The 23,771-nt window shown below is 48.4% G+C and overlaps 2 protein-coding genes and 1 long non-coding RNA gene across 9 annotated transcripts in view; 2 read left to right on the top strand and 1 right to left on the bottom strand.

Moving 5' to 3' along the window:
• Nucleotides 1–386: 386 nt before the first annotated feature.
• ATP5MG (ATP synthase membrane subunit g) lies at nt 387–7,360 on the top strand. The gene is made up of 3 exons (XM_073320963.1): nt 387–563; nt 4,756–4,916; nt 7,172–7,360. Exons 1-3 carry the CDS (start codon nt 500–502, stop codon nt 7,268–7,270), a joined length of 324 nt encoding a protein of 107 aa, XP_073177064.1. The 5' UTR covers nt 387–499; the 3' UTR covers nt 7,271–7,360.
• Nucleotides 620–23,704, bottom strand: LOC140901696 (uncharacterized). 2 transcript variants are annotated; one of them, XR_012155932.1, is made up of 3 exons: nt 23,260–23,704; nt 16,700–16,791; nt 620–1,075 (listed from the first exon to the last, which is right to left on the bottom strand). It is a non-coding gene; the product is annotated as an uncharacterized lncRNA (long non-coding RNA). The 2 variants fall into 2 exon arrangements; XR_012155933.1 differs by lacking the exon at nt 23,260–23,704 and adding an exon at nt 18,014–18,429 and having other exon boundaries at nt 16,700–16,786.
• The window catches only part of KMT2A (lysine methyltransferase 2A), an 83,682-nt gene continuing 83,246 nt past the window's right edge, over nt 23,336–23,771 (top strand). For all 6 annotated transcript variants that reach the window (XM_073320939.1, XM_073320942.1, XM_073320940.1 and 3 more), the window contains exon 1: nt 23,336–23,711. In XM_073320939.1, the coding sequence (XP_073177040.1) occupies nt 23,367–23,711 (345 nt within the window). In that variant the 5' untranslated portion in view covers nt 23,336–23,366. The remainder of the gene's footprint in view (nt 23,712–23,771) is intronic.

The following is a 23,771-nucleotide window of genomic DNA, read 5'->3' on the forward strand; positions in this document are numbered from 1 at the left end:
CTCCATGGGGTTTCTCGCTGCTGGCAACACGGCCTGGGGGGGCTGCCCCAAGGGCACCGCGTGCCGCAGGCGTTAGCTCGCTGGCCTGGCCGGCAGCCCAAACCCTGCTGGCTGCAGCGAGAGGGCTGCTAGGGCCAGCACGTGGGCAGGGACACAGGAGCTTCTGCAGGAGGCTTCTGCGCCTGCGCCGCTTTGGCTCCCTCGAAGAGACCAGCTTTACGTTGCGCGTGAGCAGCCGTTCATGGCCGATAGGTGGCCTTGGCGGGCGCCTGATCAAAATGTTGACTCTGAACGGGGAAGAAAATGACGATTGCCCCCCCCCCCCCGCCGCCCCTCCCCGCAGGGCTGGGAGTGCGTACGGGCCGTCTGGGGGCGTAGCGAGTGGCGGCGACGTTAGGCGCTGCCCGGGCAGCCCTGACGCAGGGGGCCTTGGGGGGGTCCTGCTGTAGGTGACATTCAGGCTCCGGCTCCTTCTTCGGCCGCTGCCGCCGGTTCCGCCATGGCCCAGGCCGCCCAGAGGCTGATCCAGCGCGTCGTCACCAAGGGCCCGCAGCTAGCGAGCGGTGAGAGCGGGCCGGGGCCGGGGCCGGGCGGCAGCGGCCTGGCCAGCCCTGCCCTGCCCCTTCCGCGCGGGGAGCGCTCGCTGCTCCGGTTAGTCCGGTGTGAACGCGGCCGCCGCGCCCAGCGCGGGGGGACCCGGTGTGGCCTCGGCGCGGGGCGCGGGGAGCGGCCTAGCTCGGCGGGCGGGAGCCCGGGCCAGGCCGCCAGGCGGTCTCTGAAACCTCGTGTGCGTATTATGATCTTCTTTTGTGGTCGGTTTATCTGGGGTCTGGACCTTGGCCAAGAAATTTGGGACTTGGCAAAATAATTCACGACCCCGGTCTAAGTTGTGAGCGCATCGCCAGGTGTTGGCTCCGTGGGAGGCTTGGCTGGACGGCCTTTGTCCCTGGATCGGTCCACCCGTGTCAGAGGGTCGAGGCCTCTACTTCCTTGTACTTTCTTCGGTTGCAAGAAATGGGTTTTTGTCATTGTCCAAGTGACTCTCTCTCTGTACCTTGTAGCCGCATATTTTTAGCTTAAGAAAAAAGAAAAGCTTAAAGTGAACACTAAGTAGCTAAAAGAACAGGAGGACTTGTGGCACCTTAGAGACTAACCAATGTATTTGAGCGCAAGCTTTCGTGAGCTACAGCGAAAGGCTACGTCATACTGTTGTTCAGTGTCAGTGAAAAGGGAAAACTAAACAACCGAGAAACTTGGCTATTACAAGATTTTGCAGGATTTTATTGATGACAAAATCTGAGTTTGCAATAAGTAGTTACTAAATGCTAAGGGGTGGGGAAGAATAACCATAGACCAATTTCAGTTTATATCTATGATAAAGAGAATTTTTTTTAAGTATAACTCCTCTTCAGATTAATACTTCTCAGAGGGCTTTATAAAGTAAGGTATTTTTCCTATTTTAGTGATATAAAACTGAGGTACAGATATGAAGTGACTTTCAAAGGTCATGCAGTAGAGTCCATGTATCCTTTTCCAGTTCAATACTTTATCACATGGGCAAGTAAACAAAAATGGTGGAGAGAAAACGAGCTTATTATGAGCCTTTTAAATGTAAGGCCCATGTCTGTCAAGGCATTCCAGTTGTAATGGGGAAAGGGGTTAGAGGCAATTGATCAGATGCTTAATAGCCATATTTCCAGATATACTGAGCACCTGTAAATCTCACTGAAGTCTGAGAGGAGTGAGTGCTTAATACTTTCTGAAATCAGGCCTTTCCACCATAAGATGGATCCTCACAACATCCTCCTTCTACCCAAAAGAAACCAACCAATCCCAAACCACCTGAAATAAACCAATTTTAACCAAAACAGTAAATTAACAACAAAAAAAAATTAAAAATCAATCAGAATCCCCTCCCCCAAAAAAGGGGGGGACATGGCAGTGATTCCATTAAGTCTACTATGGATTTTGCTATTACCAGCTTTACATGTAAGGTGCACAAATACTGTGGTGATGAGCAGCAGTATAAAACAAAATTAGAACTGCTGTTCCCCTGCTCCTACACCTGTATCTTTAAAGACAAAGATTGAGATGTACAGGGTGCACTAACTTTGGTTCCGATATTTGATGTTAGGATGTAGTGATAAGGGAAATGCTGTGTGGTGCAGGATGTGGTGGACTGTGAGCGTAATGGATGTGACAGATAGCTATGAAATAGGGAATCAGGATAGTGAGTTGCTAATAGCAAATATATAAACTTTGTTTTTGCTAACAAGCTGTATCAGCTCTTAAGAATTCTGCCTGTTCCTCCTCTTGTTTTTTGTTCTGTGCTAGTCTTGATACCAACTTTATCTTGTACTTTTGGGTCTTTCCACTTGTAGCTATCTCAGCCAGTGAGAGCTTTGTAATTACAATGCAGCTTTGCCTATATTATCTGGGATTCTTTTCCATATGAAATATATGGTCTACTCTGTAATAGGTTTTCATTTAAAAATACTGCAATCTGCCTGTCCAGCTGGGGAGAGTATCTCTAAGAGCAAAATGAAGTGTCTTGAAGAAGAATCAAAAATAGACAAGGCATGACCTATTGAGGGCCAAGAAATATTAAGGGTATTAAATATGAGGTTGTCATTAACAAAACTTCTTTTACTTCTGTGAGTTTAAAATAAGTGGTTCTGTTGGCGTAGTATCAAACTACTTCACAATATCCACAACTGAAAATGCCTCAACTGTTGAAGGGTAAAGGGCATAGACTATATAGGCTAGACTCTAGGTTGAACATCTTTTGAGGTTTGAAGACCTTGGCTATACTCTAAATTGTGCTGCAAAACAACTATCCTGGCAGTTGAAGAAAGCATGGGATTTGGTGTAAGGGCTTTCAGTGGAGCAAAGGCCCTTGACTTTGGAATTCACTTTCTCAGTTGGTCTAACAGACTGAATTTTTGGTCTTTTGGGTGCAGTGCAGAGTGTCTGTCTCTTTTTCTGAAAATTTCACTTTATGCTGGGTTTAATTTGGAGGGTGGGTTTCCCCCTTTGAATTACTAATGTACAAGCATCCAATTGCACTCAGAATGCTTTTGTAAATTTAAAAATATTGATTTTATCAAACATATGCTGAATTGAAGGTCATTTATTCTAAAACAAAAGATGGAATCTACCTTCATGAGCAAAGACTTCATTCAGCTGTGATTATGGAGACTGGAGAATTTCCACCACAGTGTTAATTACTCTAATAGTAGAGAGAGAGGGTGTGTACTGAGACATGTATGAGAGATGTAGTTTGCAGGCCACATAGATTGAAGTTTACCTAATGTTTTAATTCTTTTGCACCATATAGAGCATAATTGTCAGTAGTTAAACTCTTTTGTGTTTAAATGCTCTCAGCCTATGCAGGGATATTGTCTTAGGTGTAGAATGCTGCAGGAGTTCTGATTGATTGAAACAATAACATTGTTTTCATATTACCACTTCTGCAACTTTTGGGGAGAGGTAGTTGTGCTGCCTAACTAGGAAAAGCTTAATAAAACCTGTTTCAACAAGCCCATCAATGGCTGTTAGCCAAGATGGTCAGGGATGCAACCTCATGCTCTGGGTGTCCCTGGCCTCTGAGTGCCAGAAGCTGGGAGTAGACAACAGGGATCACTTGATGATTGCCTATTCAGTTCTTTCCTTCTGAAGCACTTGGCATTAGTTACTGTCGGGAGACAGGATACGGGGCCAGATGGCCCATTGGTGTGACCTGATATGGCCGTTCTTATTAAAATGGTTTGACTAGTTTAATTCTAACATCTAATTATTCATGCTTCCAATGTTGAGGCATGACATCTTAAGAATAGGAGCAACTAAAATGTTCCCTTAGAAGATTTTTATTAGTTAAAGTCCATAACACACTCTGCTGGCAAAGAACAGTGATGATATTTATCTTCTTTTTCTAATCATTATCTGGCAACTTAAATTTGTAGCTAATTGACTGACAATTCACAACCAGCTGGTAGAACTAGGTACTGACCTGGGTTCATCACATGATAAACTTTTTCATACAGGCTTCCTTGAATGGCTGAGTTCCTAGTGATACACATGTTCTGTACCTTTAATGTTGTATACAGCCTGCTTAAGTGGATTTGGATGTTGAGAGCACATTAGACCAATAATCTCCCCTGGCTTCAGTAAGCTTTGGAGTGGAATGCCAGGTGTTCATTTTCACCTAAAAACCCTTAAAGGTTTGGGACCTGGTTACTTGTGAGACTGCCTCTCTCCTTGTGAGGTGCTGCCACAGTTGAGATCAGAAGAGGTGCTTGAGCTGGAGCTTCCTCAGTATAAATGAGTGAGCTTCTGGCAGGGTATTCTGTGAGGAGTCTTTGATATTTGAAATCATCATCCCACACCTGGTTGGCCAGAGTCCAGATCTGTTAACCTTCTGAGCCTGCTGCTAAATCCACTTATTTCACCTTTCTAAGTTTGAGGGTTTGGGCAGTGGTGGATATATTTATGGGCAGTCCTTCATGTTCATATTGTGACTTTTAATTAATTAATTAATGGAATAGGCAGCCAGAGCACAGGATGGTTGGTTAGAGCTGTATTTTTAAAAATTAAATAAATGCTCATTACCAAGGAGCAGCTCTGACTCTTGAGACTGGGTGCATGTTTGGTGAAAGCAGGAAATGAATGTGATGCATGAATAAATATTTGTGTCCAGCCCACACATCTGTTTCTTTTAGCCTCCAGTGGATTCATCCTGGTATTTTTCTCTTCCAGCTGCTGTGACTTACTCCAGGCCTCGTTTGGCCACATTTTGGCACTATGCCAGGGTTGAGCTGGTTCCTCCAACCCCCGCTGAGATCCCCAAGGCCATTGACAGCATGAAAGCTATGGTCAAAAGCTTTCAGTCTGGTCACCTCGCACAGCTCACAGTCAAGGTAACTGAAGGCTAAATAAGAACGGATGTGAATAACAGAAGCATGTTTCCCCTGGGGTTTCTCCAGCCATGCTGGTTAACACATTTTTAGCTGGGCTACATCTAGCAGCATAAAAAGCAGCCCAGAAAGTGACTTGTGCTTGCTATTTGGACAGAACAGTTAATTTGGTAGACAAGTTGTTGATAAAGCCAGGCTGAACCTGTGCTCTCAGTGAGCTCATTCTGTGACAAAAAAGAAGTTTGACTGGACAAACATCACTTCTGCCTCATGGTGGCTTTTTCCCTAGTGAGTTTTTATACACATTTTAGTATGGCCAGCTGTTGATCTTTCCATTTGGTGTGGGCAGCTGCCTTATTGTCAAAGGGACTTCTGAATGCACTGTCACACTTCTAATAGAAATATCAACATAGCCAGCCCAGCATGTAGTGTGGTATGAAGGGATATTGGATAATTGACTAGTTTGGAATTGCTGCTTGACCTTTGCAATAACAACCAAAAGCTTAAGGCTAGTTTTAAAACACTGCTACCTTCTACAGTGCAAAGAGGAGGGGTGGGGCTATGTTCTGTTCCTGCTAAGGCAGTGGTTCTCAAACTATTGTACTGGTGACCCCTTTCACATAGTAAGCCTCTGAGTGTGGACCCCCCCTTATAAATTAAAAACACTTGTTTATATATCTAACACCGTTATAAATGCTGGAGGCAAAGCAGGATTTGGGGTGGAAGCTGACAGCGTGCGACCCCCCCATGTAATAACCTCGTGACCCCCTAAGGGGTCCCGACCCCCAGTTTGAGAATCCCTGTGCTAAGGGCTGTAACTCTCTTTTGGGTTTGGCTCATAGATCCATTTTTTTCCCCCCTAAAATATTCTGTCCTTAATAGGAATGTGGGCATTGACAGGCTGGATCAGACCAGTAGTTCTCCTAGTCCAGGATCCTGTCACTGATGGCGACAAGTACTAGATACTTAAGAGGAAGGTGCAAAAACCTAGAGTTGGGTAGCTATGTGATAACCTGTCCCATGGAAAGTTGCCTTCTAACTCTTAGTTTTTAGATAGCGCCTTATTCCCTTCCCAACTCTTGCAAATATCTGTTACAAATTTGAATATTCATGTCACCCATGTAAATAGCTCTGTCTCAATTAGTTTTTTAACTTGCTGCTTTTCAGTTTCATTGAATGTCCCCTTGTTCTTGTATTGCATAATGGGGTTAGCCTCCAGGCGCTTCTACAATATAAATAATAAAGCAAGGTCCAACAAACCAGTAATTTCTAGGCCCCTTTTCCAACTAGAATACCCCCTTCTTGATCTGTAAAGTCATTCAGTAATAGACTTCTTTCCCTTAGGAATGGGAGTGCAAAATGAAGACTAGTTCTCTGAACTTATTACCTGCTGATCTGGTTCTTTAATTGCTGAGTCCAGGTCTTCTGATGGATGCCCCTTTAACGCTTCACATTTAAATCTCTCTTCCTGAAGTTACCTCCAGCATTTTGAAAACCTTGTTCATTTATATAGTGTCAGTCTTCAAAATAACTTTTTAAATAAAAATGGGTCGTCTCTGCTTCAGAATTAGCTAAAAAGCAGAGGTCTGATCTTATGATCCTGAAGCATCGCATGTCTGCTGCATGTTTCTCTGGAGTCTGGCAGATACAGTTTAAGAGCTGCAGGTATTTTGTGTACAGGATAATATTTTCCAGGAACTTATTGAACCACTGGCATCCTAGCTTAAAAACCAATAGAGCTGTTGTCATTAAGGAGTGAAACACTTGGAGAATTTGTAGGTTAAGTGTTGAATAGCATTTTTAATGTAACAGTTTTTCATTTCTTAATCCTACCACTTCTAGTAGAGCATAGATGTTTTTTTGGCAGCCGGCTTTTCTTCGACATCCATTCACGTGACTCAAATGTCAATAGGTACCAGATCTGCCCACCAGTACTGAACAGCTATTTCATAGGTCTAGTGTATTGCTTGGCACTAAAACTTGGATGGTCTTTTCAGTATTTATGCTTTACAGTATTCTCTTTGAAGGGCTCTGACAGCTAAGCTGTAAGACTTGAGCACACTTTAGTATGTACTATGATTGCTTGGGTGGGGGAGAGTAAATTGTTAATAGCATTCTTTGCTTTAGCTAAAGATGCTACCTCATTAACATGGGTGGCTTTCTTGCCATCACAACCAAACTTTGTGTATGGTTAACAAAGCAAAGGGAGACGTTACTGCAATAGCAAACATTCTAAATTGTGGCTTTCTTTCTTTCAGGAAGCTCTGAGGAACGGTTTGGTGGCCACAGAGGTGCTGATGTGGTTTTACATCGGTGAGATCATAGGCAGAGGCAGCCTGATTGGATACAATGTTTGAAGACTAATCTTTAGTAGTCTTATGTTTCACTTTTTTGTCTCCTAAGTCTGTAACAGTATTTGACAAAATAAAACCAGGAAATGATGTGGAGTTGTGGTGGTCTCTGTTAGTGGTGTTTACAGTGTGAGCTTGTCCCCATCCTGTTAGCATTGCCAGCTGTGCAGAAAGGATCAGTTAGTATCTAGCTGCGTGGAGGCCATCCCTCTTCAAGCATTACCACACACAAGGAAATAGTTATACCCCTGTGCTGCTTTCATAACACTTGAAAATGTGCATCTTTTACCATACCAGGTTAACTTGGATTGAAACTTTTTTTTTCTGGTCATTTAGGACTAGTGCTTGGGAATGTCTACTGGCTATGAAACCCTTTTGTTTGGTCTGCTAAAGTGTTTATAGCTGGGGATTGTGATCCTCAGATCTGTATCACACAAGCTGCATTTTTTATTTTGATGCTGACAGTTTTAGCAGCAGATGTTACAGAAACAGTAGAAGCCAGTGCTTTAAACCATGAGACAGCAACTTGGCACCCCAGATTTATCAAACGGTATAAAGCATTTTCTTTAATTCTACCAGGCTAAGTTAAAATATGTCAGGTATACGTAAAGAGCTGGAAAAAGATGGTAATCCGAATAGGCCTCTGAAATCTTACCTCACAACCCGATAGGTACAAGTCATCCAATAATCAATAGTCTTGCTCTGTTCATCTGAGAGGCTTTCTGAGATACAAGTACAAAAACTTCCTCACTGTGTGATCTAACCCATATGGTTAATTCTACAAACTGTACCTTTCCCTACTTGTTTTAAAATCAGGCAGAATGCTTGATAACGGCACTATCTGTTTGATGGGACTTATTCTTTACTATTTATATTGCCATAGAAAATAGAGTTTCTATTAAAAAAACAAATCAGCTGCTTTTCCTTCTTTTAGCAAGACTAGTAGTGGCTCAACTTAAAATCACCTGTTAAGCCTTCTGCAACCAGGCATGACTGCTAGTCAGATAGAATGGTGACAAGTTTCAGAGTAGCAGCCGTGTTAGTCTGTATTCACAAAAAGAAAAGGAGGACTGGTGGCACCTTAGAGACTAACCGATTTATCTGAACATAAGCTTTCGTGAGCTACAGCTCTAGTACTCCTAGTACTAGTGGCCACTAGTACTCCTTTTCTTAATGGTGACAAGTGTTTCTCTCCATCAGAACTTCATTTAATACATGGCTTCACTGGACAAAATCCAGCCTCCTCCAAAGTAAAGATACAGAACAAAGCATAGCTTCTGTTCCTTAGCAGGATCTCTAGGCTGTGAGGTTACAGTATTGGTAGAAAAACATGATTCATCTTAAGTTTGCTGGCTCTAGAGCTTAGCACCTGACCTGTGCATAAATAGAAGATATTGACTTACACTGCTAATAACTCCATGAGCACAAAAGTTCATTAGCAAGGACAGAGGGAACAAGCACTGAATTTCCAACAAACTTCTGCTGAAATGGGCATGTAATTTCCACTACTTCATCGCTAAAGAAAACAAAGTAGGGGCTCTCTTCTCTGCATCCAACAACACTATACTTGCCGTGAAACTTGGTATTACACGTACTGGAAGCTAGCTGTTTCATAGCTAGTAAAAGCTAGTGAGTTGGAGTCAAACATCTATGCTAGCTATTTTGATAGGGAATTATGATCTGCTACAATCCTCTCTTGGCTTGCCCTGTGATCTTCTGAGTCTTGCTTTCAGCTGCTTGGTGAGCTTCCGGTACTCTGGGCTCGGCTACTCTGTGTGACATTAGAAATCTCTTGGCATACTAGGCTAATACATAGATTACTCTTGTCTTTGGAGCAATAGCATAGGCCTTTGTCAAAAAACTTTTTTCAGTGGGAAGTCTTGCACTTATCACTTTATTGTGTAACATCCTCACTGTGCTTTCTGAATCGATACCTAACTTCACCTGCCCCTGAACTGTAGCCAGTTATGGGGTGTAGTTGCTGCTGTTCTATTGTATCAACATTTTGGATGAAAGGGACAACATCCATTTGAAACAGGAAGTGTTGGAATTAGGCCAGGACACCACTGGTAACAAGCCTTGTCTTAAGTCCCTTGGTATCTTAAATGACCAGAAGTGGTCTGGGTCTTGACCGTTCTAGGAAGCAACTTTTTTGCCACTGGTTCGCTACTGGTGAAGGGGGAGGAGGATGGAGACGGCTCTGCCACACTGACAGCAAAGTACTCCACGCTATTCTTATACTAATAGCCAGTTTGTATCTAGTAGGTGGTCTAACATTTGCCAGTCAGTGAATGACAATCTCAGCAGATCCCCTTCACAAAGATGTAGTAGCCACTACTTACCCACCACACATTCCACTTTTGATTTGATATTTTGCATTTCCGGTAACTAACTTGCTTCAGAGGGGATACCAATACCAGACTCCTTACCAAGGCTGCTCTTACACTATTCCTGCCCCTGTTCTCTAGAGATGGGCGCATGGGGCCCAGGCACCTTTATGTCTGTAACTACTGAGTAAGCCTCACATTAAATGCATTCATATTAACATGAAGAATTCCTGAGCCAAAAGGTAGGATACCTCACCATCTGGTGCAGTTCAGGCTTGATGGAATAAGCTGAGACACCAGCAAGAGAGAGCATTCTGTTATTCTCTGTAACATGAGCCATTGAAAGCTTTATTCATCACATGCCAGGACTTCAGAAGTGTGCCTTTCACACTTGGAAAGCATAATACAAATAGCAGGCTCACCATATACAGCTCTGATTATGGAACAGGCAACCCTACCAAGTACTAAGCAGGAGAGATGCTGACGTTTTCTTATGGAGCAAAAATGTCTTGCTCATAAGCCACAGTTAACGAATCTTTACTGGTGTCTGGCTGACCTTGGGCACTGCTTTCAAAACAAGAGTAGGTAAAACAATGGAGTGCTTTTGTCACCGCTTCCTTGGGCAATCTTGGAGTAATCTTTGAAGAACTAAGCAAAGGAGGACTTGTGGCACCTTAGAGACTAACCAATTTATTTGAGCATAAGCTTTCGTGAGCTACAGCTCACTTCATCGGATGCACACGGTGGAAAATACAGAAGATGTAATACATACAAACCATGAAAAAATAGGTGTTTACCACTACAGAAGGTTTTCTCTCCCCCCACCCCACTCTCCTGCTGGTAATAGCTTTATTTATTTGAGCATAAGCTTTTGTGGAGAACTAACGCCAGCTGCATCCTGGTGGTGCTCTTCCTTCTGATGGATTACTGGGTTGGGGCACAAGCAGAGTCTGCTGCCACTTTCTGATGACAGATACAACTGTGACCCTAATTAGCTGTGGCCATTAAAAATGTATTAATAGTATTGCTGTAGCAACTAGAGGCCCAAATGGAGACTGGGCCTCTATGCTAGGCATCACACACTAAAAAGATGTGCTTGTTTTTTTAACCCCGGGGTTCTGCTGAAAATTCTGGGACCGATTCAGTCCCCTATTAAGTGCCCTTCATGCTGCTCTAGGGATGTAGACAAGTTGCTGCATGTGGCTTTGTGCCATTCCTGCTGTGTGGATGGAGTGCTTGACCATTAATCTTTTCAGTGGCTTAGAGCAGCTGGCAGTTGGGGGTAAGATACTCTAAATTACACTGGGGAACAAGTTGGCCTCTCAAGATCAGGTTATGGGTGGCATAAAGGTGACTTAGTCACCTTTGGCCCAGCTCCTGGTTTGTGCCTCCTGAAGGTTGCAGCATAGAATCTGTCTCTTCTGCCTAATTTTCCTTATTTGAAGTAATTTTTTGCTTCCTGGCCCAAACTATTGGGTGTGCTGTGTATCTCAGTGACAGATATTAATTTATATTACCCCACCTGATTAAAGCCCATTGTGCTGTGTGCTGTACAAACACTGAGTAAGAGACAGTCCCTGACCAAAGTTCACAATCTAAATGGGTAAGAGAGGAAGTAGCAGTATCCCCATGTTACAGAGGGGAAAAGGAAAGTGAGCCAGAGAAAGATTAAGTGATTATTTTATATAAGCTATTGAGAGCCTTTTTAACAGCTGTGTAGATTTAAGAGTGTTACTGCCATCCTCACAGGCAGTCCTAGCCAGGACTCTGAGAATAGCCTTCTGTATGGTTGCACTGGAGGGAATAGACAAGAAGTGCCAGTAGGGAACTCCATCTGCACTAGGACCCAGGAGCATTTCTCCTCTCTGAAGGCTAGGCGGCTTCTGTAAGACACCCCAAAAGCTGTTGAACCAATCATTCACAACTGGGACCAGTGATGGGCAAGTCTAGCAGTAGACTCCTATGGGAGGAGTTTGGGCTGCAGAGAGGCTTAGGGACTCAGTTCCCAGCTGTCTGGAGAATGACAGTGTGTGGAATTACGTCACCCCCAATGTCTCTCAGTAGCTGACTCAGAGTGGCTTTCATGGCTGATAAGAGCAATAACCCACCCTCCCAGCAAGCAAGGAGACTGCTGTGCACCATCTGCAGAATGGGAGACAGACTAAGCATGGATGGAAAATCCTGAGCCACCTCTGGTATCCTCGTCCCTGCTTCTAGGAGTGGAGAAGTTTGTTGCTGTATAACCTTGGGCTAGAGGGCAGGGTCTGTGCTGGATGGCTGGAGCCTGCAGATAAGCTGTGGTTAGTGTAGTGTCGCATCATTTTCTGCTCAGATTTTTCCTAGGCTACCTTAGATGGATCTTTGAGAAACGTTAGCTTCTGACTTTTAACCAAACCAATGAATGAGATGCTGCTGGCTTCTACTGCCTCCTCTGCCATAGCATTCATGGTTAATTAAAACACCTGAGCACAGCTTTGAACTGTTCCCTGCATATTAAAATCCTTACTCGTTTCCCAACAGACCCTGCATTTCTGCTGCTGCCTGATGTCATCCCCTTCCCTGCCTCCCACAAGGAAACAGCAGCCCTAGCTCTGCAGTGCACATGGCAGCAGAGGTTTATAGCTATTCCCACTTTTCTGAAATGACTTTAAAGGGGGAGTGAAGTACAAATGCCTGCCCACATTTTAGGGCAAAGTCCTTTATCCAGGCTGTTTAACAGAATCAGGGACAGAAAGAGGGCATTGAGTCAGCATGAGAGCTGCAGCTGAAACCAGTGTTAAGTGCACACTGATAATAGTTAACAATGACACTAGACTTAAAGAAGAGCTCTGTGTGGCTGGAAAGCCTGCCTCTCTCTCCAACAGAAGTTGTTCCAATAAAAGATATTACCTCACCCATTTTGTCTCTCTAATTTCAACTATGAGGCATTTCATCTGGAAAGAGAAGGCATTAATCTTTTCTTCCACAGCATGCCTATACCAATTTGTGAAATGTGACAGGGCCCAACACAAGTTAAGAAGCATTAGGCTCCATTGCTATTTGGGTGGGATACATACAAGCTGTGCTGTGAGAAGTGGGATAAGTGACTCAGAAGGGGGGCTCTTTCTTGACAGTGTTGAAGTTTATGCTTCAGCTTGGTGTTGGCATGCTGTGCTACTGGAAGTGCTGTCTTATAGATGAGAATTAAGCTGAGATCTTGGCAGTTTGTGGTTACTAAAGATCCCAGTATTTCTTTTGCAAGCAGAGGGTTGTTATCCTGGCTAAATTTTAATTCATAGAATTACACACTGCCTCCCTCCAAGTTTAAGTGAATACAAGACTCTACTTCTTGCACTAGAGCTGGTGTAGAGAGTTGTTGGGCACTGCTAAACAGCTGATTGATTCCACCCCAGAGGTGGTTGCATTTCAGTGGTGGGAGGAAATGGTCTCTGTTTGTAGCTTACTTTTGCAACACACTCTCAGCGTGAGGGTACTATGAGAAATGTCTCTATTATTAATGCTATATTTTTCTCTAGAGCTTCCTAGCTGAATACCTTTGCTAATGTCATTTTCTATATGCAGGATGCTGCTATTCTTCCTCCTTTTAACAGGGACCCTTCCAGCCTTTTCCTCACTGGTTCTATTCAAGGGCTTTAAAGGGATCATCTCCCCATGCACTATGCCATGCTCAGTTGGCTTCCTATTTCAATTTATTTGTATTTGATACAACTTCATTGTGAAGCATTTTCTATACAAAATAAATCCCCAGATGTTTATATATGAAGCAGAGGCCCTTGGGGATGCAGCTGCCGGAAAGGAAAATCTTGTTGGCACAAACTGCCTGGGCAATTGAAATATACATGAGAGAGAATATCTGGTCCCTGTTTATGTTTAGTTCTCAAAATGAATTCAGGTTTCAGAGCAGCAGCCATGTTAGTCTGTATCAGCAAAAACAACGAGGAGTCCTCGTGGCACCTTAGAGACTAACAAATTTATTTGGGCATAAGCTTTCGTGGGCTAGAACCCACTTTGTCTGATGAAATGGGTTCTAGCCCACGAAAGCTTATGCCCAAATAAATTTGTTAGTCTCTAAAATGAATTCAGTTGTACAAGCATGAAGCTGAGAGCTACCACTAGAGGGCATACTTCCTACCTGCCCCTTACAGTGCCAGTGGGTTTGTCTCTTGGAGAAGTCGTGCTTAGAACACTTACTGTTTTGTCAGCCTTTGGTAGGTCATGATGTCCCTCAGCAGCTTGGCTTCGGTATCCCCTAACAAATAGGGCCCTTGCAGGAGGCAAGGCAGGTAGATTTGCCTCCATAAGAACATAAAAGGTAACTAGTCAAACTCACACAAAGAAAGACGTGCTCTTCTCAATCGCTTTCAACCTGGATTTTGTTTGAAAGTAATTGTGCCTTTTTTTAAATAAATTCTCTGCACAAAATGAACAGTAGATCCAGCCACAAGCCTCAAATGCAGCCTGGCATAAGCAAATGGAGAGAAGGGCCATCACAAGTGTCAATGTCCACCATTTTCTAGGCAAACTCCCCCTTTGGCAACTGACCCCCGAGAACACAGCGTGTCACAGAAATCAAGTGGGTACTCTCTGCCTTTCATGAATGCTAAGTAATTGAGCCTCCCAACCCCCTTGCAAGGTAGGTCAGTCACCTCCATTTTATAGCTGGGGAAACAGAGGCAAAGAGAGATTGAATGACTTTCCCAAGTTTGTGACAAGCAGGAAAGTAAGTCAGGGCCTCACCCCCAGTCTTTAATGAGAGACATTAAAGTTAGTGTATTTTTAAAGCCAGACATTTGCATCTAACCTAATACTAGCCCTCAGTATCCTCTGCTCTGAGTTTAGCAAGCAATTGGTAATAGATCTATGATCTGTTCCCCCATTCCGCTTCCAATTACTACACAGAGAGACTAACCTCATTATGAACAAGAGGCAGTGACACCAAATTATACATCTACTAAGCTCCAAACTTTCTTCAGAAGACCATAGTATAGCTGTGACCTGCACATACAGTACTTTCTTTAGAGGCTATCTAGAATCTACTAACTCTCTTCCACACACACACTTGCTCTTTTATATGAACTTTTCTCCCAGCATGTCCGGCTCGGAGTTGGCCCTTTAAATCTGGCAACGCCAAGCAGATGTTGACCAAAGTAACCATTTTGTAGCTGGCAGTTGTTGACTGCACCTCCCTCTTCCCTTGCTAATAAGTGCCTGTTCTATTTTTCCCTCTGCCTGCTGAGGAGATGGCCCTTTTCACAAAGGGAGGCATCTAATTTAAGACAGCATTGAAGTATGATGCTCTGTTTAGTGTAGGTCTCAGTAAGTACTGTTCTTCCCCCTCCACAATAAAGCCTGTGCAGGCTGCATAGGGTCAAGTGTAAGTTCCTGGGGTTTGGCTTCATTGGTTCAACAGCAACAGAATACAAATCTCACCCCAAGCTTGGCTGTTCATAGGCTTTCCTGAAGGGTCTTCTTGTCTTTGCTCCAGTTCTATCTGACCAGAGATTCACTCCTGCATTTCCAGTGGCCTAATGTAGTTAACCATGCTGTACCAGCAGCTTTACTCAGCACTCTAACTTCTTTGTTAATGGGATGAGTCAACATCCAAGCATAAGGCTGCAGATCCTCCCATTCTATTCCAATTCCTCCAGGTAATCCAAGAATGGGGGTTTGGAAAACTTGTTCTACTGAATTCAGACTTGATGGGGAAACGTGCAACTTCATTTGGATGCAAGGATTTTTTTTATTATTATTTTGCTTCCTATCCTACACTGTTCTGTAGCATTGCCATGTGCTGTTAAACATCCTACCAGGTAAGACTATGTCACTTGAGAACCAGGTGAATCCTGTATATGGTTGTGTAGAATGAGTTTGCAAAGTGCTTTGAGGTTAATTGGTATGAAAGATCCTTGATGAATGTTTGATACTATTATTATATTGTGGGAAGGAATTGACCCTCTTTCTCCTTTGAGTGGCAGTATAGGTACCCTAGAACAGGAAGATATCTCTAGCAATTATGTATCTCCCTTGTCACACAGTACCTATCTGTGAAGGGAAATTGTCAGACTACTTAATGATGGGCTGCAGCACCACTAATTAATTAGAGAAAGAAGTCCTGTTTGGGATTACAATTGTGATCTTGACTTCCAAAACAAGTGCACTAGCCGTGGGGTAAAAGAGCTACTTCCTGAAGGTAAATCACCAAACCTCTTGTTATAATTAACTCAGGCTTCCACTGTAGTTGACCTATCTATGCTGTTAATCCCCACCTACATTTACTGCTCTGTCCATGGATGAGAAGTTACTCAGGCTCAGACAAGTTTGACACAAACAGGGTTTGTGACGTAAATAGCACATAAATGCCATGTTGCAGAGGCTGCCAAACTCACTTCATTTTAGGACAGGAGATTAGACTTGACTAGCGAAGTGGCTGAGAGGACCTGGCAGCATTCCACCCCATTCAGGGTGCAATCTATTTTAATGGACTTAAAAAAAAAAAAGTCTGTATAAAAAAGTTTTAATGAAAAACCATCCTAATAATGCTCCCAAAGCAGGACTCCTGCAGCATGACAAGTGTGAAATAAATGGATGACATGCCTACAAACTCAAAATGGGCTGGGCCAGCTATTCTGTGTTCTCTTTGCTACCACTGCAGATATTAGTGTTTGGTTAATGACTTTTCTCCCTTCTCATCCACCTTCTCCTTGATTTGACAATGATGCTTTAGGGAAACACAGTACATTATGTTCAGACTTTAGGTTTTCTTTTTAAAATTAATATTAATGGTATCTCTAATAGTTTAAATCCCAACAAATTGCTGTTTTAATTAATTAAAACCATCTCCTGCAGCATTCCTAAAACAAAGTGTGCTTCTCAGATCAGAAGCCAAGGCTCAGAGAGGGAGCTCGTTACTGAGAATATGTTACATCAGGTGTTGTACTGTATTTTTGAGGAAACATGTCCCGATAGGACATCTGAATTGGATATCAAACCAATTCTTCCATGACAGATAAACTGCGAGTTGGCAGCAGGTAGACTGTGATTTTTGGGAGTGAAATCTTAGAATGACTGTTCTTCAGTCAGGTCAAAGTACTTTTGATTGGTTACTTACTGTTTTTTGTTGTTTGTTTTTCTTCCAAGAATAAAGTTCTTGCTACTTTAGCCAGACTTCCTCTGCAGAATTTGCAACCAGAGAGTTCTGTGCTAGTGCAAGAGAACAGAAAGAGAAACTGATCAGAGTCTAGGCTATTTTAACTGTTCAAGTTGAATTAAGTATAAAAAGTAAACAAACAGCACAATTGGTGCCAAGTGAATTAGATAGTTAATGGGTGCACAGGGTCAGAAAGGTCTATATCCAACAGAGAACACTCCCTCCAAAACCGGGAATTGAAGTCAAGCATCCTGAATCTCTACTTTTATTTTCTGTTAGTAGATAGCTATGAAACCTACTGGCAAAGTGTGTCTCATCACCCTTTAGTGGCCGGTCCACATGGATAACTGTACACATGCTATCCTTACTGCATTGGCTAACGTAGTGGAGGTCTGTGCTGTGGATATAAAGGTGTGAACCCTGCTGATCACCTGAGTTGGAGGTCAATATATTTCCACTTGTTAGAATTTCTTAACAGTTTTTAATTGTATGATCACGTTCTATTTTTCCATAGGATTCCTGCCTCGTTCAATGCACAGGTTGGTTCTGCTTTGGAGGATGAATCAGGGTTATGTAGTGAAGGAGACTGTTGTCTATACTAGGACCGCTGCCTCATGTGTTGCAGAAGTTGGAAGGTATGTAGTGAATGAAGCAGGGGATTGCAAGAAGAGAAAGGGCGGTCTCATGGTTAAGACTGTATCATGAGGCATACACATAAAGGGGCTGAATTAAGGTTGTACCTTGGCTTTTCCTAACTTCTAAGTGCTTGACTTTACAACCTTAGCATTCTTTTAACTTGGAGTTTTGGATGTAACTTACCAATTTTAAAAAACAAACTCAAAAATAATAAATTCTCTCATGTGGAACAATATTGACCCACAACTTGAGTCATCAACAGGGTTTGGACCTTTAGATCCACAGCTTGACTTTGCATTCTCAATGTTTTAATGGAGGTGTTTGATAGAAGTATCCTTATTTTACAGATGGGGAACAGAGACACATATTAATGAATTTGCCCAAGGTCACCCAGGGAGTCAGTGGCAGAGCTCAGAATTGAACCCCTCTTTCCCCCCCAATATCCTGAGTTCCATTCTAGTGCCTTAGCCACCAGATCATACTTCCTCTCAGTGCAGCCACATGGTAAGGAGCAGGAGACATGGGCAATTGATTTATGTTTCAACTGCAAGCCTGTCCAGAGTGAAAACCCCACATTGGTAATAAATATTATGGCTGAACTCCCCTACCCTGGGAGCCAGAGCTGACCCTCAGGCTCACCCTCTGCCCACCTGTGGGGGCCAGCGGCAATGTCATGCGTGGTTCTTATGGCTGCTTTCCCTTCGAGCTGAAAATGCAGCGTCCAGTGAGGGCTTAGGAGGTGGGGCTCTGGGACCTCTGCGCTAGGAGGGTTGTAAAGAGAAAGGAAAGCACACCAGGAGGAAAAACAGGTGCGTGGGCAGCAGCAGATGGGCAGGGAGTGGTGCAGCGCGGCTGGGGATGCAGTCATCAATTGCTGCTCTCCAGAGACCTGGCTGTGCAGGCAGGCCCTGCTCCCCTCGGTTGAAGGGGCGTCGGTGGGGGGGAGGGGGGACGACGACACAACAGATTCCAAGTAGCACCAAAGTTGTCTTGTAACCTGCTCAGGGATCTTCCCTCCAAAGACTGGGAATGTTCCCTTCATGGCCATATTGAGTTTGTAAAGACTGGAGCAGTTCACAGTTTTTGCAACTACCCCTGCCCTGCTTCCCTTTGCTCTGGGAGCTGGCATTTCAGCAAGAGGAGGGATACTGGGATGTGGGCTTGGCTTGGCCTCAGACAGCTCACTGGGGCAGGGTGGAGGGAGTGAAGAGAATGGATTCTGCTGGCAGTTGAGCCTGAGCTAAGAGGAGGGCAGCTGCTGCGGCACCTGAAGTCGGAGAGAAGAGGACTGAAAGGGGCAGGGGGCATTAAAATATACCATGGAAGCATAAGGGGACAAAACAGACTGGGGGAAATGGATTGGTGGGCACCAGGGAGCTGAACAGGCCAGGGGTCCACATGGGGCAAACAGATGTGGGGGACAGGAGGTTAAAAATCTGACTTAGGGATTTCCAATGGGTAAATCAGAACATGGCGGAGGGGGCTACACAGGCAGAGCAAAATAGATGGGGTATTACTGGGTGGAAAAGGAACTCTTGGAGTGAATGCTGTGAACAGGGGCAAAAACAGATTTGGTGGGAAGCTTCCCATCAGTTTCAGGATGGTCAGGGACGCAACCCCATGCTTTGGGTGTCCCTAACCTCTGACTGCCAGAAGCTGGGCAGGATGACAGATCGCTCAATAATTGCCCTGTTCTGTTCATTACCCCGAAGCATCTGGCACTGGCCACTGTTAAAAGACAAGATACTGGGATAGAAGCAGCACAGACATAAGCAGCTGTGGAGGGCACAGAAAAGGAGGTTACTTCCCCACCTGCTGATGTCCATCTGTGGAATGCAGTGCATGACAAAAACTCAAAATAAGAGAGAGAAAGATTATTCATTCGTGAAATAGAACATACTGCAAGATGCCTTCCTTTAGTGTGACATTTTCTGTAGCCTCAGTTTCAGGATTCTTTATGTCTGAAGGGGATGCTAAATGTATGTGAAGTACAGGCAACTTGGGGACTAAAATTAGTGATGTTCTCTAAAATAAGGGGCATTTGAGAAGTATGAGAGAGAAGCTTTCAGCCAGTGAAGAACAGGGGAGGAATCTAAGTGTCCCAGAGGTTCACTGAACCAGTACATTTGTTTTGGAAGCTGACATGCTCCAGAATCTCAATTTTCATTAGGAAAAAAAAAAAGGCACGTGTGTTCATTCTGTATTTAGCTCTGGACATGGTGAGGCCCATGTGGGTTCTTGGGGGATTGAGTTGCATGGTCTGGGTCCAGCTCCTATGGAAGTTCTCTGTGTCTCACACATGTGATCTGTGTGGGAGACAGACACATTGCAGTAGTCAGGGCAGGGTTGTGGTGTTTCATTAATTCTTGTTCATCTTGGTTGGGTAGAATTTTCTGTAAGTAGGTTTTAGAATTTGTCAGTTGCTGCAAGTTTTCAGGCTTGCTCCATGGTGGTGGTTTCTTCTTGGCTTCCAGTAGGAAGGAAGCCACCTGTAGGAGGAAAGTTCTGCCCAGAATGAGTCTGATATTGACAGCCAGCTGGATGCTCCAATCCAGGGTGTGGCTGGCTGCGTGGGTTGGTCTGGAGAGATTCCCTGTGAGAACTTGAAGGGAAAAGGTCTGGGTAAGGAGGCTTAGGATTGTTGTATCAGAGTTGTGGTCCATGTGGACTTTGAAGTCTCCCAAGATGATGACTCTTGTGAGCTCCATCCCCATCAGATTGTGTGCATCTCTCTCTGTCCATTTGGGAAGCCTTTGCTGCCTGGGGATCTCATCAGTAGGATGCCTGTATTCCTTTTTTCTGAAGTGGATGCACTAAAAGAATTGTATTGAGTTAACTTTCTCTGTGTCTTTGTGTAGAAGGGAATGGAATTGTGACTGTCACCAGGCAGTTGCTCCCTACGCCAAATAGAGCAGTCAGGGAGGGGAGACTGGGGGGGCCATTCCAGTTACGGGGCTTGGGGTGGGGGCCTGCTGGTGCTTGGCAGGGATGGGACGGGACAGAGAAGTGCTGGGTGTGTATGGGATATGTGATCCAGCTATGGCTAGGTGTGTGTGGATCCTGGCTGAGGAGCTGGTAGTTTATTTGGGGTTCCTGACTGTACAGGAGCTGACAGTGTATTGGGGAGCTGTCCTTTTATGGGGGGAAGTGTCAGTGTATTGGGGGTCCTATGTAAGAGGAGGAGGCCTGTCACTGAAGGGAGGGTTGTCAGTGTATTTGGGGGGCTGACAGTGAAGGGGGGGTGCTATCTGGAGGAGCAGTCCTGACTGGGAGAGCTGGCAGTGCCTGAGGGTCTTGGCTGTGGGGGATGTCAGTGTATGGGGAGGGGGCTGGCTGTGGGGGCTGTCAGTACAGGGGGGTTCTGGGCTGGCAGGGGGCTCTGGCTGGGGGGCTGTCAGTGTATGGGGGGTCCTGGCTGGAGGGGGCTGTCAGTACAGGGGGGACTGGGCTTTCAGGGGGGGCCTCTGCCTGGGGGGCTGGCAGTAGAGGAGGGGTCCAGCTTAGCAGGGTAAGGGGGGGGCTTCAGGCGGGGGACTCTGGCTAAGGGAGCTGGCTGGGTGGGGGCAGCCAGGCTGGCAGAACTGGTGGACTGGCAGGGGGCTCTGGCAAGGGGGGCTGGCAGGACAGGTAGAGGGTGAGGGGGGTCCTGGCTGGGAGGGCTGGCAGTACAGGGGAGTCTGGGCTTGCAGGGGCGCCCTGGCTGGGAGGGCTGGCGGTAAAGGGGGGGGGTCCAGCCTGGCCAGACAGAGGGAGCTCTGCCCGGGGGGGAGGGTGTTTTGCCCTGGGGGCTGGCAGGGTAGGGGGCCTCTAGCCGGGGGGTCCAGACTGGCAGGGTGGTGGGGGGGTGGCGGTAGAGGGGGGTCCAGCCTGCCAGGGTGGTGGGGGGTCTTGGGCAGGGGGCTGGCAGTAGAGGGGGGTCCAGCCTAGCAGAGTGGTGGTGGTGGGGGGCTCTGGGCGGGGGGGCTAGCAGTAGATGGGGGTCCAGCCTGGCAGGGCGGCGGGGGGTCTCGGGCGGGGGGTCTCTGGCCGGGGGGCTGGCGGTTGAGGGGGGTCCAGCCTAGCAGAGTGGTGGTGGGGGGCTCTGGGCCGGGGGGCTAGCAGTAGACGGGGGTCCAGCCTGGCAGGACGGTGGGGGGTCTCGGGCGGGGGGTCTCTGGCCGGGGGGCTGGCGGTTGAGGGGGGTCCAGCCTGGCAGGGCGGTGGTGGGGGTCTCGGGCGGGGGGGCTAGCAGTAGACGGGGGTCCAGCCTGGCAGGGCGGTGGGGGGTCTCGGGCGGGGGGTCTCTGGCCAGGGGGCTGGCGGTTGAGGGGGGTCCAGCCTGGCAGGGCGGTGGTGGGGGTCTCGGGCGGGGGGGCTAGCAGTAGACGGGGGTCCAGCCTGGCAGGGCGGTGGGGGGTCTCGGGCGGGGGGTCTCTGGCCGGGGGGCTAGCAGTAGACGGGGGTCCAGCCTGGCAGGGCGGTGGGGGGTCTCGGGCGGGGGGTCTCTGGCCGGGGGGCTGGCGGTTGAGGGGGGTCCAGCCTGGCAGGGCGGTGGTGGGGGTCTCGGGCGGGGGGGCTAGCAGTAGACGGGGGTCCAGCCTGGCAGGGCGGTGGGGGGTCTCTGGCCGGGGGGCTAGCAGTAGACGGGGGTCCAGCCTGGCAGGGCGGTGGGGGGTCTCGGGCGGGGGGGCTAGCAGTAGACGGGGGTCCAGCCTGGCAGGGCGGTGGGGGGTCTCGGGCGGGGGGTCTCTGGCCGGGGGGCTGGCGGTTGAGGGGGGTCCAGCCTGGCAGGGCGGTGGGGGGTCTCGGGCGGGGGGTCTCTGGCCGGGGGGCTGGCGGTTGAGGGGGGTCCAGCCTAGCAGAGTGGTGGTGGGGGGCTCTGGGCCGGGGGGCTAGCAGTAGACGGGGGTCCAGCCTGGCAGGGCGGGGGGGGTCTCGGGCGGGGGGGCTAGCAGTAGACGGGGGTCCAGCCTGGCAGGGCGGTGGGGGGTCTCGGGCGGGGGGTCTCTGGCCGGGGGGCTGGCGGTTGAGGGGGGTCCAGCCTAGCAGAGTGGTGGTGGGGGTCTCGGGCGGGGGGGCTAGCAGTAGACGGGGGTCCAGCCTGGCAGGGCGGTGGTGGGGGTCTCTGGCCGGGGGCCTAGCAGTAGACGGGGGTCCAGCCTGGCAGGGCGGGGGGGGGTCTCGGGCGGGGGGTCTCTGGCCGGGGGGCTGGCGGTTGAGGGGGGTCCAGCCTGGCAGGGCGGTGGGGGGTCTCGGGCGGGGGGTCTCTGGCCGGGGGGCTGGCGGTTGAGGGGGGTCCAGCCTAGCAGAGTGGTGGTGGGGGTCTCGGGCGGGGGGGCTAGCAGTAGACGGGGGTCCAGCCTGGCAGGGCGGTGGGGGGTCTCTGGCCGGGGGGCTAGCAGTAGACGGGGGTCCAGCCTGGCAGGGCGGGGGGGGGTCTCGGGCGGGGGGGCTAGCAGTAGACGGGGGTCCAGCCTGGCAGGGCGGTGGGGGGTCTCTGGCCGGGGGGCTAGCAGTAGACGGGGGTCCAGCCTGGCAGGGCGGGGGGGCGTCTCGGGCGGGGGGGCTCCGGCCGGGGGGCCGGGAAGGGGGGGCCCTCTCGCCGCGCTCCGTGCGTGCCGGGGCCAGGCCGAGTCCCGGGCCCCTCCGCCCCAGGGTTGGCCCCGGTGCTGCACGGCCCCGCCGCCGGGTTATGCAGCAGGCAGGGCCCCGGGCCCCGCTGCCGGGCCCGCGCGGGGCTGGGAGTTGGACGGCGCCGCTATGGCAGCGTTCCGCCGCATCCAGGCCCCGGCGCCGCGCTCTGGGGTCGCCCGTGCCCTGGCTGCCGGCTCGCCTTATGCTGGGTGTCGATGGGCGGCGTATGAATTATCCAGCTGCCCGGGCCACGCCACGGCGGAGCCCCGCACCCTGTATTGCCGCGGCTGCATGCAGCGCCCCTACCGGCGCGCGCGGGGTATCCAGGCCCCAGGGCTCAGCCCGGCCCCGCTCTCTGGCTCGTCGCCTCACAGTAAAGATGGCGCACAGCGGTCGGTGGCGCTTCCCTGCCCGGCCCGGCAGCGGCGGCTGGGGCCGCCGGGGGCTGGGGGGGTCCCGCCTCCGCGTCCCGGCCGTGCGGAACCTACGGGCCCCGGAGCCGCCGCCTCAGGCCGGGGCGGGCGATGCGGAGCTGGGGGGCCCGGGCTCCGGCGGGGCGGCGGGAAGCGGGGGAGGCGGGGCAGTGCCGGGCTCCGGCGGCCCCGGGGGCCCCGCGGCCGGCGTCGGACCCGGCTTCGATGCGGCGCTGCAGGTCTCGGCCGCCATCGGCATCAACCTGCGGCGGTTCCGGGCGGCCTGCGGGTCCGAGGCGGGCAGCGGAGAGGTAAGGACGGGCCGGGGCAGGGGAGAGCCCGGCCTCGCGCCCGGCGGAGCCCCGCGCTGG

The sequence above is a fragment of the Lepidochelys kempii genome, chromosome 22, assembly GCF_965140265.1.
Source record: "Lepidochelys kempii isolate rLepKem1 chromosome 22, rLepKem1.hap2, whole genome shotgun sequence".
NCBI classification, from domain to species: Eukaryota; Metazoa; Chordata; order Testudines; family Cheloniidae; genus Lepidochelys; species Lepidochelys kempii.